General features: G+C 44.6%; 1 protein-coding gene across 3 annotated transcripts in view; it reads left to right on the plus strand.

Annotated features, from left to right (window-relative positions):
• WDFY2 (WD repeat and FYVE domain containing 2) overlaps window positions 1-22,879 on the plus strand; it is a 450,542-nt gene that overhangs the window by 184,665 nt on the left and 242,998 nt on the right. For all 3 annotated transcript variants that reach the window (XM_069205446.1, XM_069205445.1, XM_069205447.1), the window contains one exon: window positions 11,188-11,338. In XM_069205446.1, the coding sequence (XP_069061547.1) occupies window positions 11,188-11,338 (151 nt within the window). The remainder of the gene's footprint in view (window positions 1-11,187; window positions 11,339-22,879) is intronic.

The following is a 22,879-nucleotide window of genomic DNA, read 5'->3' on the forward strand; positions in this document are numbered from 1 at the left end:
CTGTTAATAATACACTGAAGTCTTACCCTGTGTCTGCTACTTCATAGCACTAGTCTAGAATTCAAGCAAAGTATATTCCTGGGTCTTGGTATTCTTTTTTGTGTTTTCTAAAGATGGAGCTTTCTAATGGAAGCTCACTTTTGATTCTTAACTCTCTGGATCCTCTAGCGATAATACGTTTGTTAACAAGGGTTTACAGTTATCAAGTTGCAGACCCAATCCAGAACTTTGACATTGGTATCAGCTGGAATAGGCTCCAGGAAGGTATGTGGAGATATATATGATCCATTGATTGATCTCATATAGTTCATCCTAAGTGTCTTTTCATCACATATTAACAGTGTTTACACTCTGGTTATATGTGAGTTCTCTAATTAGTAGTTACCTCCTTAGGACTGAACATGAGCTGATTTTCCTAAATCCATGCTAGAGCTTCAGAAGAGGTATAGTCTCAGTATATGGATGATTGTTACACACAGTTCTCTGGGTTCTGAATGATTTCAGCATAACTGATAGTCTCCCCAGAAGTATTTTGCTCTGCTCTATTAGCCATGTCCAAGGACATGGAAGCTGATAATCCTATGATAAAACATGCACTTTATGCTTCACTATTATTATCCACCAACATTCAACTTCAGAGGCACAGCTGTTCATAAAGTAAGGTTATTGTAACAGATAGGTTACCAGGTGGCTTTACCACTTCTTTCTAGATGCATTGAGCCAAGAATATAATTAAACTTTTGCAACCACCTGCAGTTCTAAAGTCTTATTACAAGCTAGCTCTTGAATCTTGATGCATGTGCACCCAGAAATTTGAGTTGCCTTTGGAGCTGTGCAAGAATTATCACACCTTTGTTATATTCTGCTGTCAGATTGTATTAAGTCAAACCCGCCATTATTTATCAAGGGCCAATATTTATCAAGGGGGAGAAACGTTGGAGGATTATGGTGTGATCCAGAAAAAAAACAGAACATGCAAAATTTGATGCACATTGTGCCTCATTTTTAAGTAAAAAACTTGAAATTGGAGACATTTTTCACACCTGTTGTATACCTCGCCCTGGGGTGCCTTAATTTACTGGGCATGGTAAAAATCTCAGCTCAGCCATATCCTGGCCACTTATAAATAACACCTAAATAATGTGATTTCACCAACATTGTTTAGGAAGTAGCATGGCATGTCTGACGGGAATGTATCGCAGGTACTATGTACAGTTTTCTGTACTAAAATGGTTCTTCTTAAAAGGCAGTTCATTTTCTAAGTAAGTTGCCCTGCACTCCTGCTATCTAACCTTCGTTTTTGTAACCGTCATCTCAAAACTTGTTATAATAACCATGTCTCTCATGGTATGTGCCATTATTTTGCTGTGTTCAGAACTCTACTGCTGTAATTCCTTCCACTCCATTGTCTGTAGGGCTACTTCCACATGTTATCTTGCTCAACGTGCATAACAGCCACGTTAGAATATTTTTCATTAAGCTTAACAAAAAACATATCCATTATGCTTTAGCATGTATGTGCACATGTTTACAATAGTTTTAGCCATAAATTGTGGCAAAACAAAAAAATGGGCATCATCAAAGCCATTGAGTTCACACTCTGGTGTTGAATGCAAGACCTATTGTCCTTGCCAGTGCTTGCTTCTAAGATGTCTGCCAAACATTTCCTTTCCCTAACATTAGTGCTCCCTTACATTAATCACTAAACATGTTTTTATGAACACGACTCCCAGATATCCCTCACTTAAATGGAAAGTTAATTTTTAAGGTCAACGCTAATAGACAGAGTATGCACTATGTTATGAGACCTATTGTGAATTACCAAGAACATAGAGGGGTTTGGAGCCCACCCATTGCTTACTCAGTTGGTTGGGTTTTCTGTCATTCTCATTTGTCTGCTTGTTAAACGTGTCCCTGCTTGTCAATCCTATGTTTGTCCTTCCCAATGGATCATTGCCTCTTTACCATCTCTTTGATCGGCTGGCTTCTCTACTTCTACTGCTTGCTTTTCAAGCACTGCTTTTTTTGTTAAGCAATCCATAAGAGTGCATGTTTTTTTCCGAGCTGTCTTCCTTGTGCACTTCTGTCCCCAGCCCTTTGTGTTGCTTTTACCTAACCCCTGTGTTGCATCAGGATGCTGTGCAGTGTGGGTCACAGAGGCAAGACCTATTGGCTTTGGTAATGGTTGTTCAATATTCTACTCCATGAATCTTTGTGCATCCCTGTGCTAAAAAAAGAGAAAATAGAAAAGGGTTCTCAACAATGATACTTGAGGATTATTTTTTCCAGGATCCTTGTATAAATCCGGCTTCTGATATATGCTACATAATGGCCTAAATGTAAACTTGCGTAAAACGTTATTTCAGGCAATTATTACATTTGAAGGAGGTGTGTGACCGACACTCACTGGAATTTTAATAGGATTGTTCTAGAAATTCAGTATCCTCATGCAAAGCATATTTAGTTTATCTCAATTTGTTCTTGCTATATTGGGATAGCACTGCATGTAATGAGGTTAAAAATGCTTCCATTGCTGGACGCATGTGTAGGTCACATCACTATAGGCCAAAATGTCTGAAGTTGCTTTGTTCATGTTTCCGTGTACGTGGTGTGACAATTTGGACTCTTCTATAGTGGCGTATTAGACTAAAAAGATAGACTGGAATGCTACTATTATTTGTTCCTATGTTTGCATAGCTGTAGAAATATTACTGTTACAGAACATACTTAACATTAAGGTCTGAATCAGTTAGGCACAATATAAATTTTAACATCAATATAACAATATAAACAATATGAAAAATATACCAATGTAAACTTTATCATCATCTACCATTTAAGTGGCTAACTTTTAATTACTATCTTCAGTGGTACAATATGTACTTTTAAATGTTATGTACCACAGCTTACTTTTGTACATACCTCTATCAACAAATGTTATTTCTTATTGTAAATCAAACATCTGTACACTACCTAAGTGCTGCATTTTGATTGGCTCCTAACTGGTCAATGTCTACCCAAGAGATTCATAGCCAGTACCTGAGATAAGCCTCATTACAACCTAACTATCGATATGCCTTCTTCCCATAACCGCTGCATGGGAAGATCTTTCAGTTCTAATAAAGAAGTGGAATCTTCACTTAGCCCACAGAATTTGTCTGCATTAGGAGACATACTGCTGGAGAAGACATCTTCAGAATCATTCACTCTCCTCTACATAGCACTGAATATGTACATGAAAATATTTCTTAATCTTTGCTGGTACAAGTACCTGTAACAAAGGGGTCCCCAACCCCATTGCTTGCTATGTGTTGTTAGAACATACTTAAAGTGTTCTCAGTCAGCAAATACTTTGTATTGCCTATGACAATTTTCACTGTGTTTTAAAATAGCGTCCTTATTTGTCTAATTTACAATGCTAATTATTTAAACATGTTTTACTTATCTTTCAATGTAGCACTGTGTTGGGTATAAGTAAAGAAAGTTTATAAGCAAAAATATACAAATGTTAAATATGTAATAATTTATTTATATGTAAATCAAATAAAAATTATGTTGAAGCCAGCGCACATTCATGCAAAGAGATGCAGTTACTGACCAAAGGAATTGGGAAAAGTAAAAAGAAAAAAAAGAAATGTCCAACCAGCAACTCTTCAGAGGGGTTTGCTATCCACTGGAAAGTAAATCTAATACTAGATCTGTCTGCTAGCAGCTTCCTGTACCTTTAAAAAACAATCTACTCGCATACATTTAAATGGAAGATTAAAAAAATATATCTTGCCTACCAAAATGTTACTATTTCAAAATTAGGTAGGGATTAAGCAGTAGTCATGGCGGGTATCCTGAGTAAACATGGGGAAAGGAGGTGCTAGACCTTGGTAGGGATCTACCCCTTTAACTGTTTCTAACCCATACCCCTTCTCATATTTTTAACCAGCTAGTTTCATATCTGCTTTAACACTTCAGCCTGCTCCACACGAAAGGCTTTAAATTCAACAGCCCCTATTCCTTCAACATGGCCCTCAGGAGTTCTTTACATCAGAACATTAGCACCCTAGTTGTTCACTGTTACTCTGTTGGTGAAACTACAATAGATCACCGGGGATTCAACTGACCGACTGCTGCTAATGTTGGAAGTAAATGTTTTATGTTGCCAGACTTTTTCTATTACACAAATGAGTAAGATGTTTGCCACTTTATAGAACATGCATCTTTATTTTTTGCTTTCTATAGCACTACCCGTCATTTCTATGACCCAATTAGGCCCTCATTTTGTTTATTTACTGCAGTTCTCCTCTGTAGCAAATGTAATGTGATCTGATTTCAGCAACATGGTGTTAAGATGTGCCCCACATTTGTCATGAATGAACAATGTTAGCACTCTAGTTCCTCATTAGAACTTTGGTAATACAGCACTAGATTACAGTGAAATTAACTGACAGACTGCTCCTGCTTCTTGGAAGTATGTTTTAATCAGCATGTCAGACGTTTTTCACATGAGGGAAATATATTTTTGAATTTATAGAAAATGTGATCTCGTTTTAGCTTCAAGAGCAATTTCCATAATTGTTTACAAAATCATGGCAGAAAACTGCTTTCTCAGGCATGGTTCATCGAATCCCAGCAGGTAAGCACTTTCACAGGGTAAAATCACTTTAGAATTCTCCGTAATTGCTAAAACTGGTATGATACCACCAAGAATGTATGATACCACCAAGAATTATTTATATTTCTGGAATATGGCAAACCTGCCAAAATGCAGCAGACCACTATACATGGTATAAGACAAGCATAAAGTTAGCAAGTAATAATATGACACTTTCACAATTGCTTCTGCCAGACTAGTACAAGGCTCTACTTCTTGAGCTCATAAGATGTGTCCTAAGTATTTGACTCTAGGCTTCTAAAGTTCTTACATTTCTTTCTTTGCTGTAATTGTCGACTTGCTTAACCTCCCTAAGATCCTGTCATGGTTACTCCTGTCTTTCCCAGCCCCTGGATTGTTGCCCTGATGTCTTCCAAAACTTTGAACATTGTCCTTTAAAGGACTTAGTAAGGGGGCATAGCCAAGTTAGCGGGCGGGTAGGACAAATTTTCATGACCCGCGTTCTCTGCTAGCCCTGCTGTAACACTACTGGGTAGATCAGGACACGTAACACTGCTAATTACTGCAGGGACAATCCAGGTGACTCAACAGCCGCTTCACCGAGCCGCAGGAGGTGACAAAACTGTGGCCGACATGCAGTGTGGCCGAATTGCGGGACGAAGAAGGCGGCTGCAGTGAGCCATTGGCGTCCCAGCAGGTGACATGTCCTGCCGGCAAGAGCCGCCACTGCACAGCTGAAATAAATGCTTCTGAGAGCACCCTCACACTGAAGATCAGGGCGCTGAAGAGACGGGGCCCAAACAGCAGATGTGATCCCGCCGCAGAGCTGGGGCATGCAGCCTTGACCTTCACCAGCCGACGCGCACCTGGGAGCTCCTAGCCCCCAAAAGAATTGTCTAGTGCGCCTACTAAAGCCTGCCTGCTGCTGCCTGTTGCAGGGCCCTCAGTGGCAAGTGGGACCCTTTGGCTGAGGAGCCCTCTGGACTGAGTTCCTGCACCACTGAGGTTGACTCTCTGCACGCCGTCCAGAGAGACTTAAAAGGTACTCGCTCCCCCTCCTCACCTGCACGCAGCACTGCCTGGGGACTTAATTAAAGGAGAGTGCATTGTGCAGGGGGCCTACACCAATCAGCGCTTCCTTTCCCACCGCACCCCTTCTACAAGGACCTGCACTTATACCCCTAATTCCTAGCCTGGGGTCCCCCTCTGAAATGTGACAATGAGGCCAGCATTCTGCCCCTGGATCTAGGAGGTGGAATGGAAGTCGGGTGAAATCTGGGAACTACCTTGAAGGACCCAAAAGTGGCCTGCAACATACCCCTCTGTAGCTAGTGGAGACACTGCCATGGGGGAGAAACAAATGGTCCACTGCTCTTCCTTCAGGGACTTCACTTGTCTGCCCCGGAGTCTATTGCCACACTGAGCTCCCTATCTCCAGCCGCCTGTGCCTGTGCTACAGAGCCTCGAGTAGATATAGGAGTATGGCCAAAAGTTCGGACCTGACGCCACGTTCTTCTTCTGGGTCCAGAGTCACTGGGGTGGCATCTGCACTGCCACTGGCGCAGGATTTCCCCAGGTGCTGGTCCCAGAGGTGCCCCTCACCCCGGGGATGGCACTCTCACGGTGGGGGCCCTCGACCCTATAGTGCCTACTGCAGATAACAATGGGACACGGCTATTGCCCACAACAAGAAAGACCGTAACTAGAAGGCCATGCTATCCAAACCTTCTGGGAGTAATGCTGGGGATGGGTCCGCACTCCCCGACCACAATCGGCTGACTGTGGAGATGGCAAGAGCTCGGACACCTGCATGTTCCTGGAAGCCCTCTGCACCTCCCTTTGGGTAGATTTGCAGATGGTGAAGAGGGACCTTTCACATGACCTGAAAGAGGTATGTTGTGAGGTAGCAGAGATAGGAGAAAGGTCCTCCGCCCTGGAGAATCATGAAACCGCCCGAGATGAGGAATTTGAACAGCTTCAACAGGAAGTAATATGGCTCTGTGAGCAGCAAATTGACTTACAATCCCACGCGAAGGACCTAGAGAACAAGTTGCAGTGGAAAAATATACGGAAGGCCCCAACCAGTGGGGAAGGGTCAGACATCGCGGCCTATGTCAAGGCCCTGTTCCTCCAGATCCTGGAGTCACCACCAGAAAAGGAAATCCAGCTAGATAGGAGGTCCAGTGGGTTGGACTTCCACAGGCTGAGAACTCCCGGCCAGCCGACATTCTGGTTTGAATCCATGATTTTGCACTCCGCAAAGCCAGAGCCCTACGCCCTGTGATATATAGAGGACATATTTTGGTCCTGTATCAGAATTTGTCAGCCACTACGTTGCAGAAATGGAGAACGTTCTGCTGAGTTACAAACCTCCTCCATGAGAATGGAATAACATACTCTTGGGGTCACCCCTTCTGCATCATGTTCAGTCTGGAGGGTAAACTCCACCAGCACAGATACCTGACTGAGTCTCACAAGGTTTAGCAAATTGAGAGTCCCTCAGCAGATACTCAGCATCCTGCCCCATGGGAGCACGGAACTCAGAAATGCTCTCGGTGGAGGGGGGAGAAAGAGGAGAGGATCCAGAGGAATACCTGAGAGGCACTAACACCACACAATTGACAGCAGAACAGGCAGAGATACTTGATCGCCCAATCACAATAGAAGAAGTTATAATTGCCATTGCACGACTGAAACCATTCAAATCACCAGGCCCGGATGGGTTTCGGTCTCTTTATTTTTTTTTTTTTTCACACAAAACATTCTGCCCGCTCCTGGCGCTCATCCTGACTTGCCTCTTCAACACAATAACTCATGCCAAGCTCGGTCAAGTCTTCTATGCTGGAGGCATCAATAATCGTTTTTCCCAAACCAGGGAAAGATCCCCCACAACGCAGGTCCTACAGGCCAATAGCTCTACTCAGCGTTGATGTTAAGCTCCTTACTAGTATACTGGCATTCTGTCTGAACCCACTCATGCCAGGGCTGACTGACCCACACCAAGTGGGCTTTGTTCTGCACAGGCAGTACAGTGACAATACAAAGTGCATTCTCCATCTGCTTGATAAAGGTAAGCGCTCCAAGTGGGAATTATGCTCCTGACCATTGACACGTAGAAAGCATTCGACAGGGTGCACTGATCATATTTGAAGGCGACCATAAGCCACTTTGACTTCAGCCCCCGTTTCCAATCTTGGATCCTCAGTAACTATAGTCAACCCAGAGCGACTGTTCGAGTTAGCGACCAGACCTCATCCCCATTCCCCGCTGTCAGGGGACGAGACCGAGGTGTCCACCTTCACTCCTGTTGTTTGCTCTATAAATAGAGCCCATTGCACAACCAGTCCAGGACAATCCAACCATCACGGGCGTCACTTTCGGCGAGGAGTTGTATACTCTGGCCCACTATGCTGATGATGTTAGTGTTGCCCTAGAAAAACCTCAGGAGGCTCTTCTAGCTTCATGGAGGAGACAGAGACCTTCGGTAACGTTTTGGGCTTTCGGATTAATATGCAGAAGTCTCAGGCCCTCAACGTCTCGGTACCCTCCTTGCACGCCACTATCCTAAACAATGGCAGTCCATCTCTATCCTGTAACTAGGAATACAACTCGCCACGACCATATGGGAGACATCATCCCTTAATTAAGAGAATCTTCTTCAGCAAATCGAATGCGACCTGGCACAGTGGAAGCTCTATCCTCTCTCCTGGCTAGGCCAGATAGTAGCACTAAGGATGACGTTGCTACCGAGAATACTATTGCTGTTTCAGGCCTTGCTGATTGAGCTCCCTGCAAGTATGCTGCAGACCCTACAGAGTGAATTCCATCGCTTTTTGTGGACAGGTTGGCGTCCCTGGATGAGTCCGGCATTAAGCTTCCAGTGCCCAGCTCAAGGGGGATTGGGAATCCCAAACCTCCTCCAATATTTCCAAGCTGCCCAACTCTGTTACGTAGAGTGGTCCAGGAAAGGACTAAAAAAACAATGGTTATTTATGTATCAAGCGATTGTAGTTAACTCCCTATGGAAGGTCCCATTCCTAACTCTCACATAGAGACTGTGGGGATTGTCCTCCTCACCAGTCACAAGCACAGTACTAAAAGTGTGGGACCAGGTGGCAAAACTGAAAGCTCTCTCCAAAATTCCCTCCCCACTCACTCTGGTAGTTGGCAGTGCTGCCTTCGCACCTAGCTTGGACCAGACTGCATTTGGACACTGGCTGAATACAGGGTGTGGCTCAATCAGTCACTTTTTTGATGCAACATTGGGCGGACTATGCACTCCCAGAGATGGAGAGAACGCAGTACCTACAGATCCGGCACTGGGTGAGAGACCCCTCACGGGCTTCAAAAAATGCCTCCTGACGAAAAATACAGACAAGGGTCTTATCATGGATCTGTATGGTATCCTACAAAACACAAGCAACACAAAAGGATGATGGATGGAGTGCTGAAACTTTTCAAACACTTGATCTGGGTTAAATCCATTGTTCTTTTGCTCACTATGCCACCCCAGTTTGGACCCAGCCATATGCAAATCAATCTTGACCCTGTTACCCATGGGAACAGTCCAGCCCGAACACCCAGGCTAGGTCCTCTCTGGACCCCAAACAAGCATCCTGGGACTGGTTTCAGGGTATCACCCCTCATCGTCCAGGCCAGCTTTAATCCAGTGGCACACTGAGCAAGGGATTCACTTATGGGCATACCCATGTCGCTTAGAGCTACGTTAGCAACAGAAAAGGATGATGGATGGAGTGCTGAAACTTTACAAACACCCCCAGTCACAGAGCTGGGTTAAATCTATTGTCCTTTTACTCACCATGCCACCCCAGTTTGGAGCCAGCCATTTGAAAATCAGTCTTGACCCTTCTTTCCATGGGAACAGTCCAGCTCGATCTGCAAGGCCAGGTCTTCCCTGGACTGGAAACAAACATCGTGGGACCAGGTTCGGGGTATCACCCCTTATCAGCCAGGCTCACTTGGATCTAGTGGCAAAGTGAGCAAGGGACCCAGGTCTGGACATGCCTTGGCCACTTGAAGCGACTTTAGCAAAACCAAACACACCCACCCTACCTAAGACTCTGCGGCAAAAACGCTGGGAACCATAACTCAGAAGGTCACTCGACAAGTGTTGGCATCTTTTGTTTCATTTTGTTCTTTGTAGGAAACAAAGAAGGCCCAGCAGGTGAGTCCTCTGTATCTCCAGTTTAATGTATCTTTAACTGTGTCAATTGACTGTTGTCAAAATGTGATAAACAAGGGGCAATCAGAAACTAGGTGGAGGAGTGTAGCCTCTAGGTTGCCATACTTAAGGCAGTGGCTGCTTTTGCTACATTCTATTTTATGGAACTGTATATGAGTATTAAGTCACAGCAGTGAAAAACAAAAGTTGTTTTTCAGTGCTCTAACATCAGTTGTGGAAGTGGTTGTTTCTTGAAGACATTCATTCCTCCCCTCTGCCTCATCCATGTCAAATAGACATGTGGGAAGCAGTGAAAGGGCAGATAATGATCCATTATCTCCCCTTCTTCAGTCTCCACAGATCTAGGCGAGGGTAGGAGAATGCAGATGGTATTCTGGCGTCTTCAACCACCTTTTGTTGTGGGTCTGTGCAAACCCGCTGCTGGAGGATTACTACTTACCATTGCCATGCTGACAGTGACTCCCTTATAGCAACTATCAGAAAAGCACTGTGAGGCTTAAACAACATAGAATTGCATCAGGGCAGTTGTAATAATGTGGCGTTTCAAGTGAGTTTACTGGTGATTTTGGAGTAGGTCTGTAGTATTTCATAGCTTGAAGGTAGTCGAAAGGTAGAAGAGCACTGTTCAGGGCCAATGGTAAAGATGCAGGCAACAAATAACTGAAGTGGTAGCTGGGTTTCGAGAGAAGTTGGCTGCCACTTCATTGTGACGTAGTAGTCTTTAAAGCAGTGTGCCCCCAGCTCTGTCCTAGGTTAAAGTAGGGTTTGGCCAGTCTGATGGACGTCAGAATGAATGTCTTTCCAGATCCTGTGTGCATAGATAAAGAAGGCCTGTTGCCTTTTTTTCTTTTTTTTGTATTGCAATGTCTCCTATCTGATGTTTTCATGACTGCATGTGTGCCACCAGGGATGTTAATCTTGTCATCCAAATTGGTGGGCATGCCATTGTAATGTATTTCTGGTTGATGCCACTGGTTTTGAAGAAAGTGTAGGAGGTCAGAGGTGTTCACTAGGTTGAGGGGGATGTGGTCATATTTCATCAGGCCGTTGATGGTTTCACTTTCTTTAGTAGAAAGAATTGGTTGTTATTTGGGACCCCTTTGGTGGAAAGCAAACCTCTTATTGACAGCAACCAATATATAATCGCATACGTATGCATCACCTTGCGGTACTGCTTTTCTCATATCAGTTTAGCATATTCTTTATATAAAGGTGTGTACTAAAAGTGTATATTTACATTATATTTACACTACAAAAAAGTGAAACAGAACCCTTGGAACTGTTGTGTTTTGAGTAGTTAGTAAGTGCATATTTGAATCTGTCTTTATTTTTGCCAACATAAATGTAATTAACACCTGTTTCTGATTTTTCTTTCCAGCTCACCAAGGCAGGGTAACAATGGTGCTGTTTGTTCTGGAAATGGAATGGGTCTTAAGCACAGGGCAGGACAAGAACTTTACCTGGCATTGTTCAGAGAGTGGCCGCCGTCTTGGCAGTTACCGCACAGGTGCCTGGGCTGCATGTCTACAGTATCCTTTTGAGCAGTCTGGGACGTCTGCTGCATTAAATACATACAGAACAAGCCCTTTCTCTATCTCACGTCTGCAGTGCCAGTGCAAGTTAATTGTCATCGTTGTCCACAAACCAGAGCGGCATCCAAAGTTTGGACTTCATTTTGTATTTTCAAAATAAGTTGTAGCTGTAGTTAATCATGTCAAACAGCAAAGGTGAATGTTTAGGTTGCATAGACCATTAAAGAAATGATCAGTACTCTGTTTTCTAGGGGTCCTAAACTAATCTAAACCAGGGATTCCATATAACTAAAGTCTTTTCATGAGGGATTATAATATGACTTGAGAGTTTCTGAATCACTATCCTTTTATCTGTATCACTCTGTCTGTGTTTACATCTCTCTCTCTCTCTCTCTCTCTCTCTCTCTCTCTCTCTGAGGATGAGATGGTCTTTCTCCTTCCGCTACCATCTGTGCATGGTTAATGGTTGTTCCCAGTGGGTGTCTGGGGCACTGCATAGGGTTTTTTGACCATAAGGAATGTGCTCAGATGGCTCTGGTCTGGGTGCAGACTGTGGCCCAAGTCCAAATCCTATGCCCAGCATCCTCTGAGCAAGGCTAGACGACATGTGGAATATTTTTGGGGGAATAGGCTGTATGGAGCGTCGGAGCATGGTGCGACAGGAACCCACTGCACATCATCAAACACTCTGCAATGTGAGCACAGCTCTGATGATAGAGGAACTGGCAGGAGGGCTACACACTTGGCCCATAGTATATTTATTTTGCCAAAAACTGTGCACAGTTGGTTTTGCAACAAGGGCACAGAGCGTGGTCAGCAGCTTCAGAGCCTACTAGTCTTTGCACAGTGGTTCCTTTCACCAGGTCCAAAATGTAACATAACAGTCACTATAAACATTCACTAAAAAGTGTGAAGGGAAGTTATGAAATGCTTGTCAGATAAAAGACAATAGCAACACAAAAAGATGATGGACAGAATGCTGAACATTGTCAAACATTCCCCCTCAGTCACAGATCTGGGCTAAATCCATCGTTTTTTATAGGCGAGCACAAAGTGCTCCATCCATTCTGTAATCTCTCTTTGGACTTGAAACCACGCCCATGCCACGTGAGTCACTTACATTGGTTCGTGGGCTTGCCTTTTAAAATCCACTTGCTTTCATTTGTGAAAGGCATGCATACGTCATGCCTTTTCCGGTGTTTAGCCCACCTACACAGCACCGGTAAAGTACCAAAAACATACAAGTCCCGATGTTTTCAGCCTGGAGTCTGGACTACTTTATCTGTTTATTTTCCACGCAGCGTGATCGCGCTGCATTTTACATAGCGCGATTCCGCTGCAGAGTTTTTTGCTTTACAACGCTAGTAGCTCTAACTCGAACAAATGCGAGACCTGTTGCATTGAAAATGCTTGTTTTTTTTGCTTACCATGCCCCTCCAGTTTGGACCCAGCCATATGCAAATCAGTCTTGACCCTGCTTCCCATGGAAACAGTTCATCCCGAACCGCAAGGCCAGGTCCTCCCTGGACCAGAAACTAGACTCCTGGGACCGGTTTCAGGGTATCACACTTCATCAACCTGAATCCATTGGCACGGTGAGCCCAATTCCCACATCTGGGCATACCCTTCCCACTTAGGGCAACTTTAGCAACACAAAATGGTGATGGACAGAACGCTGAACATTGTCAAACAACCACCGCCAGTCACAGATCTGGGTTAAATCCATATTTTTTTTTGCTCACCATGCCATCTCAGTTTGGACCCAGCCATATGCAAATCAGTCTTGATACTGTCCCCGTGGGAACAGTCCAGCCCGAACTGCCAGGCCAGGTCCTCTCTGGACCTGAAACAAGCATCCTGGGACCGGTTTCGGGGTATCACACCTCATCAGCCAGGCTACCTTGAATACATTGGCATAGTGAGTCCAATTCCCACGTCTGGGCATACACTTCTTACTTAGGGTGACTATGGCAACACAAAAAATTGACGGACAGAATGCTGAACATTGTCTAACATTCATCCCCCAGTCACAGATCTGGGTTAAATCCTTTGTTTTTTTGCTCACCATGCCTCCCAGTTTGGACCCAACCTTTTTAAAATCAGTCTTGACTCTGCTCTCCATGGGAACAGTCCATCCCGAATTGCCAGGCCAGGTCCTCCCTGGACCAGTTTCAGGGTAACACCCCTCATCAGCCAGGCTAGCTTGAATTCAGTGGCACAGGACCCACGCCGTGGCATACCCTTCCCAGACGTCCAAGTCAGAAGGGTATGTCTGGGTCGTTGGCTATTCCTTCATCTTTGGCCGTGAACGCTATGTCCATAATTTTGGTGAGAGGTCCAAAAGCGTTATCTGTGCCCGTCTTAGTGCCCCTTAAGAACTTTCATGTGAGGGTGGACATTTTGGCTTCACTTTGGGTGTACCTGTCACCTTGCTTGCCACCCATGCAGATGGTAGTTTATTTCTTATCTTGCTGCCTTTCTAATGCAAGAATGTAATTAGATGAACCACAAAGGTAACACGGCTTGGTGGGGGACATACTGAAGACATGGAATTTTCCTCGCTGTACCACTCTACGTTCCTTTTTCTCTGCATAGTAAAACAAAATGGCATTGATGGAAGGCATGCAGGTAGTGCTGGGTCAGGGGACAGACTGTGATTAGCTAAAGCACAACTGAAGCTCAAGTAGATGAGCATCCCTGGCACCCTCTTAAGAGATTGATTAGCCTGTAAAGACATTCCCATCTGTAATGGCTGACATGGGGTACTACTTGTAGGAAGCTGGCTCTGTATATACTATATAAAAATGAGAGATACTGTGCGCAGAGTCCAGGGGTTCCCCAGAGGCTAAAATAGATGATACTAATGCTCTATTTTTGGTAGTGTGGTCGAGCAGTTAGGCTTATCAGAGGTTAGTGTAAAGCATTTGTTGTACACACACAGAAAATAGAAGAAGCACACACTCAATGACTTAACTCCAGACCAATGGTTTTTATTTTGCAAAAATATATTTTTAGAACCACAAGATTCAAGTTGCTGGTAAGTACCTCAAACGTTTTGTATTTCACACAGGTATCAACAGTCCTTTGTTTGAAATAGGTAATTAATACAGTTTTTGAATAATTGGCGAAAAGCTATTTTAAAAATGGACACTTTAATTTTTAGACAGTTTCTGGGGGAAGAAAAGTTAGATCTGTTTGCAGGTAAGTACAACACTTACAGTCTCAGTCTCCGAGTTTTAGTAAGTCCACCGGTTGGGGTTCAAGTTAACCCCAAACACCCACCACCTGCAAAACGGGGCCGGTCGGGTGCAGAGGTCAAAGTTGAGCAAAATGAACATGGGCTCCTGTAGAGACAGTGGGTACTTGGGATCTGGTCAGCCAGCAGGTAAGTATCTGCGACTCAGAGTGCTGACCCGGGGGGATTAGAGGAGCACTAGAGGGGCCAAAAGTAGGCACAACACACACACCCTCAGTGGCACAGGGGCGGCCGGATGCAGGGTGCAAACTGGATGTTGAGTTTCCAATGCTGGTCTATAAAGAGACCCCAGGAGTCACTCAGAGGCTGCTGGTTATCTTGGGCACACCACTGGTCGGACAGGGAGGATGGCCGCCTGCTGAACGATGAGGCAATGGGGGTCGGTTTCTCCAAGGCCTGGGGACTGTGGGTGCAGTGTGTTCTTTAGGCGTCAAATATCTTCGTCTGGAGCTCGCGATCAGGGGGTTCCTCGGGATTCCCTCTGCAGGCGTCATCATGGAAAGGTCAACCCAGGGTGGGCACTTGCTCACAATCGCCTGGGGACTCTCTCTTGCTGGGTAGACTACCTGGACACAGGCTGTGGCATCAGGTGCACACGGGTCAGGCCTCACACATCCAGAGTGAGATGGGAGTCCTTAGTTGTAAGTTTCTTCAGACAAAGCTGTGGTCCTCAAGAGTTCTTGATCCTTTTGGGTGCAGGGCAGTCCTCTGGAGTTGACAGAGGTCACTGGGCCTGCCGGACGTGTCGCTGGTCTTTTTGCAGGTTCTTTGAAGCAGGAGACAGGCCGGTAGGGCTGGGGCCAAAGCAGTTGTCATCTTCCTTCTTCTCTGCTGTAGGTTTCAGCTTAGTAGTCCTTCTTGTAGGTCGCCAGGAATCTTGTGAGCTGGGTTCAGGGAGGACCTTATATCCTAGATTTAGGGGTGTGTTAGGAGTCAGAGGGCAGTAGCCAATGGCTACTGTCCCTGAGGGTGGCTACACCCTCCTTGTGCCCATTTCTTTTGGGAGAGAGGCACATTCCTATCCCTATTGGTCCCTGTCCTCCAAACCAAGATGGAGGATTTTACAGGGAGGGGGTCACCTCAGCTCTGGACACCTTAGGGAGGGGTACTGGCAGGAATAGTCACTTCTCCCTGCATTTCCTAATTTTCCTGCCGGACTTGCCGCCAAAAGTGGGGCTTTGTCCAGGGGGCTAGCATCAACTAGCTGGAGTGCCCTGGGGCACTGTAACCCGAGGCTTGAGCATTTGAGGGTCACCGCCAGGTGTTACAGTTCCTGCTGGGGGAGGTGTGAAGCACCTCCACCCAGGACAAGCTTGGCTTCTGACCACAGAGTGCACAAAGCACTCATCCAATGTGGTCAGAAACTGGTCTGAAAGTGGCAGGCTGGCACAAACTGGTCAGTCCTATACTAGCAGTTGGGCTAGCATACAGGGGTCATCTCTAAGATGTCCTCTTGGTGCATTTTTCAGTAAATCCCACACTGGCATCAGTGTGGGTTTATTGTGCTGAGAAGTTTGATACCAAACTTCCCAGTATTCAGTGAAGCCATTATGGTGCTGTGGAGTTCGTAATGACAAACTCCTAGACTATATACTCAATATGGCTACATTGCACTTACAATGTCTACGAATGGACTTAGACACTGTAGGGGCGTATTGCTCATGAAGCTATGCCCTCACCTGTGGTAAAGTGCACCCTGCTGTAAGGCCTGCTAGAGGGGTGACTGACCTATGCCACAGGCAGTGGTTTTGTGGGCATAGCACCCTGAGAGAGGTGCCATGTCAACTTGGGCTTTTTCTCCCCACCAGCACACACAAGCTGCAAGGAAGTGTGCATGTGCTGAGTGAGGGGTCCCCCGAGGGTGGCATAATACATGCTGTAGCCCTTAGAGACCTTTCCTTGCCACAGGGCCCTTGGGACCATGGGTACCTTTTACAGGGGACTTAACTGTGTGCCAGGGCTGTGCCAGTTGTGGAAACAAAGGTACAGTTTTAGGGAAAGAACACTGGTGCTGGGGCCTAGTTAGCAGGATCCCAGCACACTTTCACTCCAAAGTTGGCATCAGCAATAGGCAAAAAGTGGGGGATAACCATGCCAACAGTGGCACTTTCCTACACTACTCCTTTGAATTAAACTCAGAATGTAACATGCACAGGACCCCAAAGGCATTAGTCAGAATGATGAGCCTTGTCAATGTTTTCAGAGATAACCAGACAGCACACAAACGGCAAAGAACATAGTGCATAACAAATATAACTAATAATTAAATAGCACAGTAAGGGTACCTATTTTGGCTGCTGAGCAGCAAAAAAAGATGGAACCTATTTGAGAGAGGCAGGCTTGTGAAGACACACTTTACTGAGTGGACACAGTGTTTCACGTCATTTTTGAGTTTTTATTCTGAAATTCATTGGACACATAGCCCTTTTTGTTTTATTGATTTTTGAAGTGAGTTGCTGAATAAAGAAGGCATAATATTTCCTCCTGGTCATGACATCAACTTTGGAACCTAACTCCCAGTGGATCAAACAGTGCTGTTGAAAAATTTGGAAGCTGGGATGAAGGTGGGACATTACCACCCTGCCCTTATCTAAGGCTGGAGACACATTTTCACTGTTTCTCTGTTACATCCTTGCATCTAGCCCTAATGCTAGGCCAGGTGTTTTCCATAGCCCTGGACAGTAGAGGCATGTGTAGGTTATAAAGCCTGTTATTCTCTAAAAACTCTGTAGCTCCATGACTGAAAGGTGATAAAAAAGCGTACGTGGAAGATGTGGCCCCCACAACGTTTACATAATCCAGTAATGGATCATACACTATACTGTAGGGTTTTTCACAACTTCCGATTTTCATTAAATCGGAGGGTTAAAAAAACAAAGGATAGTCTTTTTTTTCTCTGAAGACGAACAAACTACACCATGTATTCCACTCTGAAATGGTGTTGTGTGGCAGTTCTTTTTGAAGTGAAAACAGACCACTTACTCAGTTTTCCTTCCTTGATTGTAAACATCTTCATATTCACTAATGCATTATGTTCGGTGGCTGTAGATACACATGCTTTGCGTACTTCTGCTGTCTAGTGCTGGGTCCGGAGTTGTGCAAGTTGTTTTTCTTCGAAGAAGTCTTTCAAGTCACGAGGTCCGGTGACTCCTCCTCTTGGTGATATTGCATATGGGCATCAACTCCATTGTTAGATTGTTTTCTCTCCGCTGTCAGGTTCAAACGTGTGTGCCTTCACTCCGTGCTTGAACTGTGTTCGGTGTGCTTCTTCGGTTCTTTAGTGTCCTCAATAGTATTGTTTTCGATTGAGCTTTTCCACATTGGCGCCTTTCCAAGGATTTGCGAGTTGCGCTCCTTCGATTGACCACCCCCCGGGGCACCGCCCGTTCTGGCCTACCCTTCTGTGTATCACCAGCTTCATCGAAAATATGTTTCTGCTGATGGAACGCACACCTCTCAGATTCTGCCCTTTTTGTCATGCAAAATAGCCGCACACTGCGTTACACCTTCATGCAATTTGTGCCTTTCACCTGACCACAAAGAGGCTGACTGCAACATCTGTAAATCGTTTCGATTAAAGAAGTCCCTTCGGGATTTCAGGGCTTGTCAACTCAATGTTGCAGAAGGCCTACAGATGAGACTCTTGACCTCTTTGGCGAGGAACACACCCAACAAGAGCCAACCGCCGAGGAAGAAGAGGCATACTGGATCACCACTGCCTTCTGTCCATGGTCGGATCTGAAAATCTGGTTTGGCCCCCCACCCGTGGGCCCGGCACTGAAGAGTGCGACTAAGGCTAGCCTTTGCAATCGACCGTGACCTCTGTGGACCAAGAGCATGTTTTGCCACCGACCTGAACTTCGGTGGTGATCCAGCAGCTGACACCATCTCCCTCATCGGCAATGAAGTCTCAGCCTTTGAAACTGAAACACTCGGTACTGAAATCTTTAGAGCGCATCTTCAGCTTCCACATCCCCTGTCAAGCCTATCCTGGAGAAGCTGGACATTCTCCAGAGTTAAATACAGATACAAGTGGGCACTGGATGAATTATTGCTCCCCTTCCTTTCCTCCACCTCCAAAGAGGGAATTGACTTTGGAGCAGGCACTCAATCTACGTCTTCCTCCCAGGAAGAAACCAAGTACAAAGGTACCAGCCCTGCCTATCATCCTCCTTTTACACCACCTCCCCTTCACCACCACCTCCATCCCCACCTCATTCTCCTCATCCATTATCACCAACTCACGATCCACTGGATACCTCATCTAAGGGGTCACCACTGTTGGACACCGGTGGGCTAAGGGGGCTGTTAGCAGATCTTGACCGATGTGGCATAACTGATACAGATCCCACTTAACCAAACGACTCAGATTTGTATCCAGCTCGTCCCGCCCTCCTAAAGATGCAACCTCCTACCAAGAAGTTATTATTGCAAGAGTGGTGGCTTTTCATAATGTCGAATTACTCTAGGGATCCCTAAAACAGGATTTTTTATTTGACACTTTGGTCTCTACGCATAGGGACACACAGTATCGCCCATGTTATCAGGGATGTTGAGACATGCTGATGACATCTTCAAGAATTCTGTCAGAGCTAGTGTTATCACCCATAGGGAGGCCAAAAATTATAAAGCAGCGCCTTCAGACCCCTTATTTATTCGGAGTCAAATACCACCAAACACCATTGTCATAACCAGCGCATGCAAGAGGTCTAATAGGCTATGGGGGATTACCCCCCGCGCCTCGACCACCCCACCCGAAAAGGAAAGTAAGCACATAGATACTGCTGGGAAGAGGGTTACTGTGCAGGCCGACCACCAGTGGCGCACTGCCAATTCTCTGACCCTGTTGGACAGTTATGATAGAGCCCATTGGAACTCAATGGAAGATCTTTTCCAGCACCTCCCGGAAGAACACTGAGATAGTGGCCAACAGATTATACAGAGGAGCAGGCCATTACTAACAATTCCATTTCCTGTACCCTTGATGCTTTAAATACTGCCGCTAGAGGAATAATACTATTCTCCTTCTTAGGTGGCACGTTTGGTTGAGGTGTTCTGGTTTTAAACAGGAGATCCAACAGGCAGTTCTAAACATGCCCTTCTACAAAGAACACCTCTTTGGCCTGCAGGTAGATTCTACCTAGAAAAAATGAAGAAAGACCTGGACACTGCAAAAGCAATGGGAGCGTTAAATCTTGCCACTCCCAGGGGCTTCTTTTGTCACCTTAGTTACAGGGTCACATACAATTCTACCAACCCCAGGGAGGTATCTACCTCCCAACAGAAACAGCCGCAAACCTCTTACACTAAGAGTTACTATAGAGGTTCCTTCAGAGGAAATATTAACAAGGGTGTAGGGGCATGGGTGCCTCTGCTCATGCAGCAACACCCACTGCAAAACAGTGACTACCACTGCCCCCCCCCCACACACACACACACAGAGGAGGAGCCACTCTACCTTGTGACTCGAAACACTTCTTAAAAAAATAACTTGTACAACTCTGGACCCAACACTAGATGGCAGGAGTATGCAGAGCATGTGAATCTACAGCACTACATGGTATGAATAGATGTGTACAGGGTAAGTAACATATTCGTTTTCCAACCAGTCATTTTTCCTTGTTTTTTAGTAGTGTACTGTTTTTCTTTGTGTTTGCAAATGGCTGAGAAGCTCATCCAATCAAAGGGCTGGTTTATTTTTTTTTATAATGTTTCCTATCCACTGGAAGCACTGACATGCATATATCTACATAAAGTGCACACATTCCTTTGACATTTTTAAGTTTTTCCCAAACTTGGCTGGATTAGAAGTCACAAAAACAGCAAATCATCGAATGAATTGAGGTTTTACTTGCGTGCTACATTTAGTGAATTTTCTTTGTTATTCTTTTTTTTCCATGGTGGGCTCATTATCCCTGGTTCCTATGAGATATGATACTTCTGCAACCTCCATTGACTCTCCTGCATTTTATCTATCAAAATAAAAAAACATGTATTATACTCTGTTTTCAGAAAATTGTTTGCTTAGTGGTTGACCCTATCTGGCAATGTATACAAATCTTGGACTTCTAAATCAATACAGATTCTTTGAATGTATCCCAACCATGGGTCTGTAGGGCACGATGTAAGGTTGGGTAATCAGAAATAATTTGCCTAATAGGTTTAGCTTTAAGGTTAGTCCATGTTTGATGACGCCTTCCACAAAACCTAGGCCAACTTTAAGCAGGTAGGGGACTGGGAGGGGGAGAATTGGGAGGGAGGATAGTCGGTCAAGGGAAAATATGTGTACCTCATTGCAAAGATGCCCGATTGATAGTACTTTTTTTTGGGTGGGTCCCTAAAGCTAATTAAGTTCGAAGGAATGGCCGGAAATAAGGTTTTGTTACTTTCCTGGAACGTGAACGGTTTACGGGCCAAGCCCAGGAAGAATTATATTCTTCAGTATATTAGGGATTCTCCAGCCCAGATTGTTATGTTGCAGGAGTCTCACCTTGCAGTCACTGAAGCTCGGGATATTTTTTAAACTCAGAAATGGGTGAAACAAATGGTCTGCTCTGGTAATACTTTTCACTCAAAGGGAGTATTGATTTTGGTTAAAAATGGGTTAAATGCCTCTATTTTACATCACAAGGCAGATGTGAAAGGTAGATGGGTCATGGCCGATGTTAGATATAATGGAAATAACTACACACTTTTTAGTTATTATGGCCCCAACTTAGATGATATAGGACCATTACAGGATTTATGTTGCGAATTGTTAGACGCTCGGTATCCTACCATAATGTCAGGTGACTTCAGTGTTGTGCTAAATGAATCATTGGATAGATCTACTGGAAGTAGATCACTAGGACATTTAAAATGCAGGCCTATATCAAAATAATTATGAAACAGTTCGTGTTGGTGGACATTTGGAGAGGAACTCATGGACGATGTCAGGGTTTTACCTATCACAATAAGAAATATAAACATCACTCCAGGATAGACTATTTTTTGATAAATAGTTCACTTAGGCAGTTTGCTGTGGATACTTAACCATATTCCAGCACATTTGTCCGATCATGCTGCAGTAATTTTAACTTTAGAAAGTGAAGTAGAATGTCATCCACGAAGGTGGACACTGGATCGATCTCTTTTAAATTACCCCAAGGTGGTGGAATATCTACAATATGAAACAAAGCTCTTTTCGACTTCAGTGGGAATTCTGTACCTCCCCAAGTGCTTTGGGATGCTTATAAGGCTTATATGAGAGGGATCCTGATTAGTGTTTCTGCACAGAAAAACAAGGGTTATAATCAGGAAGTGCAGAATCTTGAAAAGGACATTGCATACTTAGAACAAAGGCTAGCAAAATTACAGAAAGAAAGTAGGAATGAGGAATCCATATTGTTTGAATTGTCATCCAAGCAGGCCTCGTTGGTAGCTATGATAGAAGCAAGGGTGAAAGAAAGGTGGGAGGCGAGTAAACTGGCACACTTTGAGTATGGCAAAAGTGTGGGTAAGTTATTGGCGTGGAAAGTGAAGTCCGATTTTGTAAGAAATGAGATAACAGGAATAAGGGACCCTACTACGGGGACGGTTCTAAGGGAGGCCTCAGAGGTGCAGGATATATTTGTAAGTTTTTTTGAATCTCCTCATACAGAAACTTTATCAGACTCACTGGAGGGCGGGCTGCAAGATGTAGAAGTTTTACAGATGGGGAAATTGGACAATTAAAGTAAGGCATTTTTGGAGGAGGAGATCCTAGCAGGGGAGCTAGCCCAGGCCATTTCTAAAGGTAAAATGGGGAAGGCAGCAGGACCTGATGGTCTGCCAATTGAATTTTATGTAAAAATGCAACAAATGATAATCCCAGTTTTATCCCAGCTTTTCAGTCTTGTTTTCAAAGGAGAGATTCCCCTCCCAAATTCTTGGCATGAGGATGTGATTACCCTTATTTTGAAATCGGGGAAAGATGCCTTATCTTGTGAGTCATATAGGCCAATCTCTTTATTAAATAGTGATTATAAAATATTTACAAGTAATCTAGCTAATAAGTTAAGCATGGTAATTGGGGGATTGATCCAGGGTGAACAGAAGGGCTTTTTAAAGGGTAGGTATGTGCATGAGTTGTCCCTAGAATTGATCAGGGCAGTTGACTTAGCAGAAGCATGTAAATTACCTTTGGCAGTCATAACATTGGATGCTACCAAAGATTTTGACAGAGTAAATTGGAAATACTTAAACTTTATCCTGACACACCTTAATTTTGGAGTGAAGTTTTGCGGGGTTCTGGAGAGCATTTA

Source organism: Pleurodeles waltl, chromosome 8 (genome assembly GCF_031143425.1).
Source record: "Pleurodeles waltl isolate 20211129_DDA chromosome 8, aPleWal1.hap1.20221129, whole genome shotgun sequence".
NCBI classification, from domain to species: domain Eukaryota; kingdom Metazoa; phylum Chordata; class Amphibia; order Caudata; family Salamandridae; genus Pleurodeles; species Pleurodeles waltl.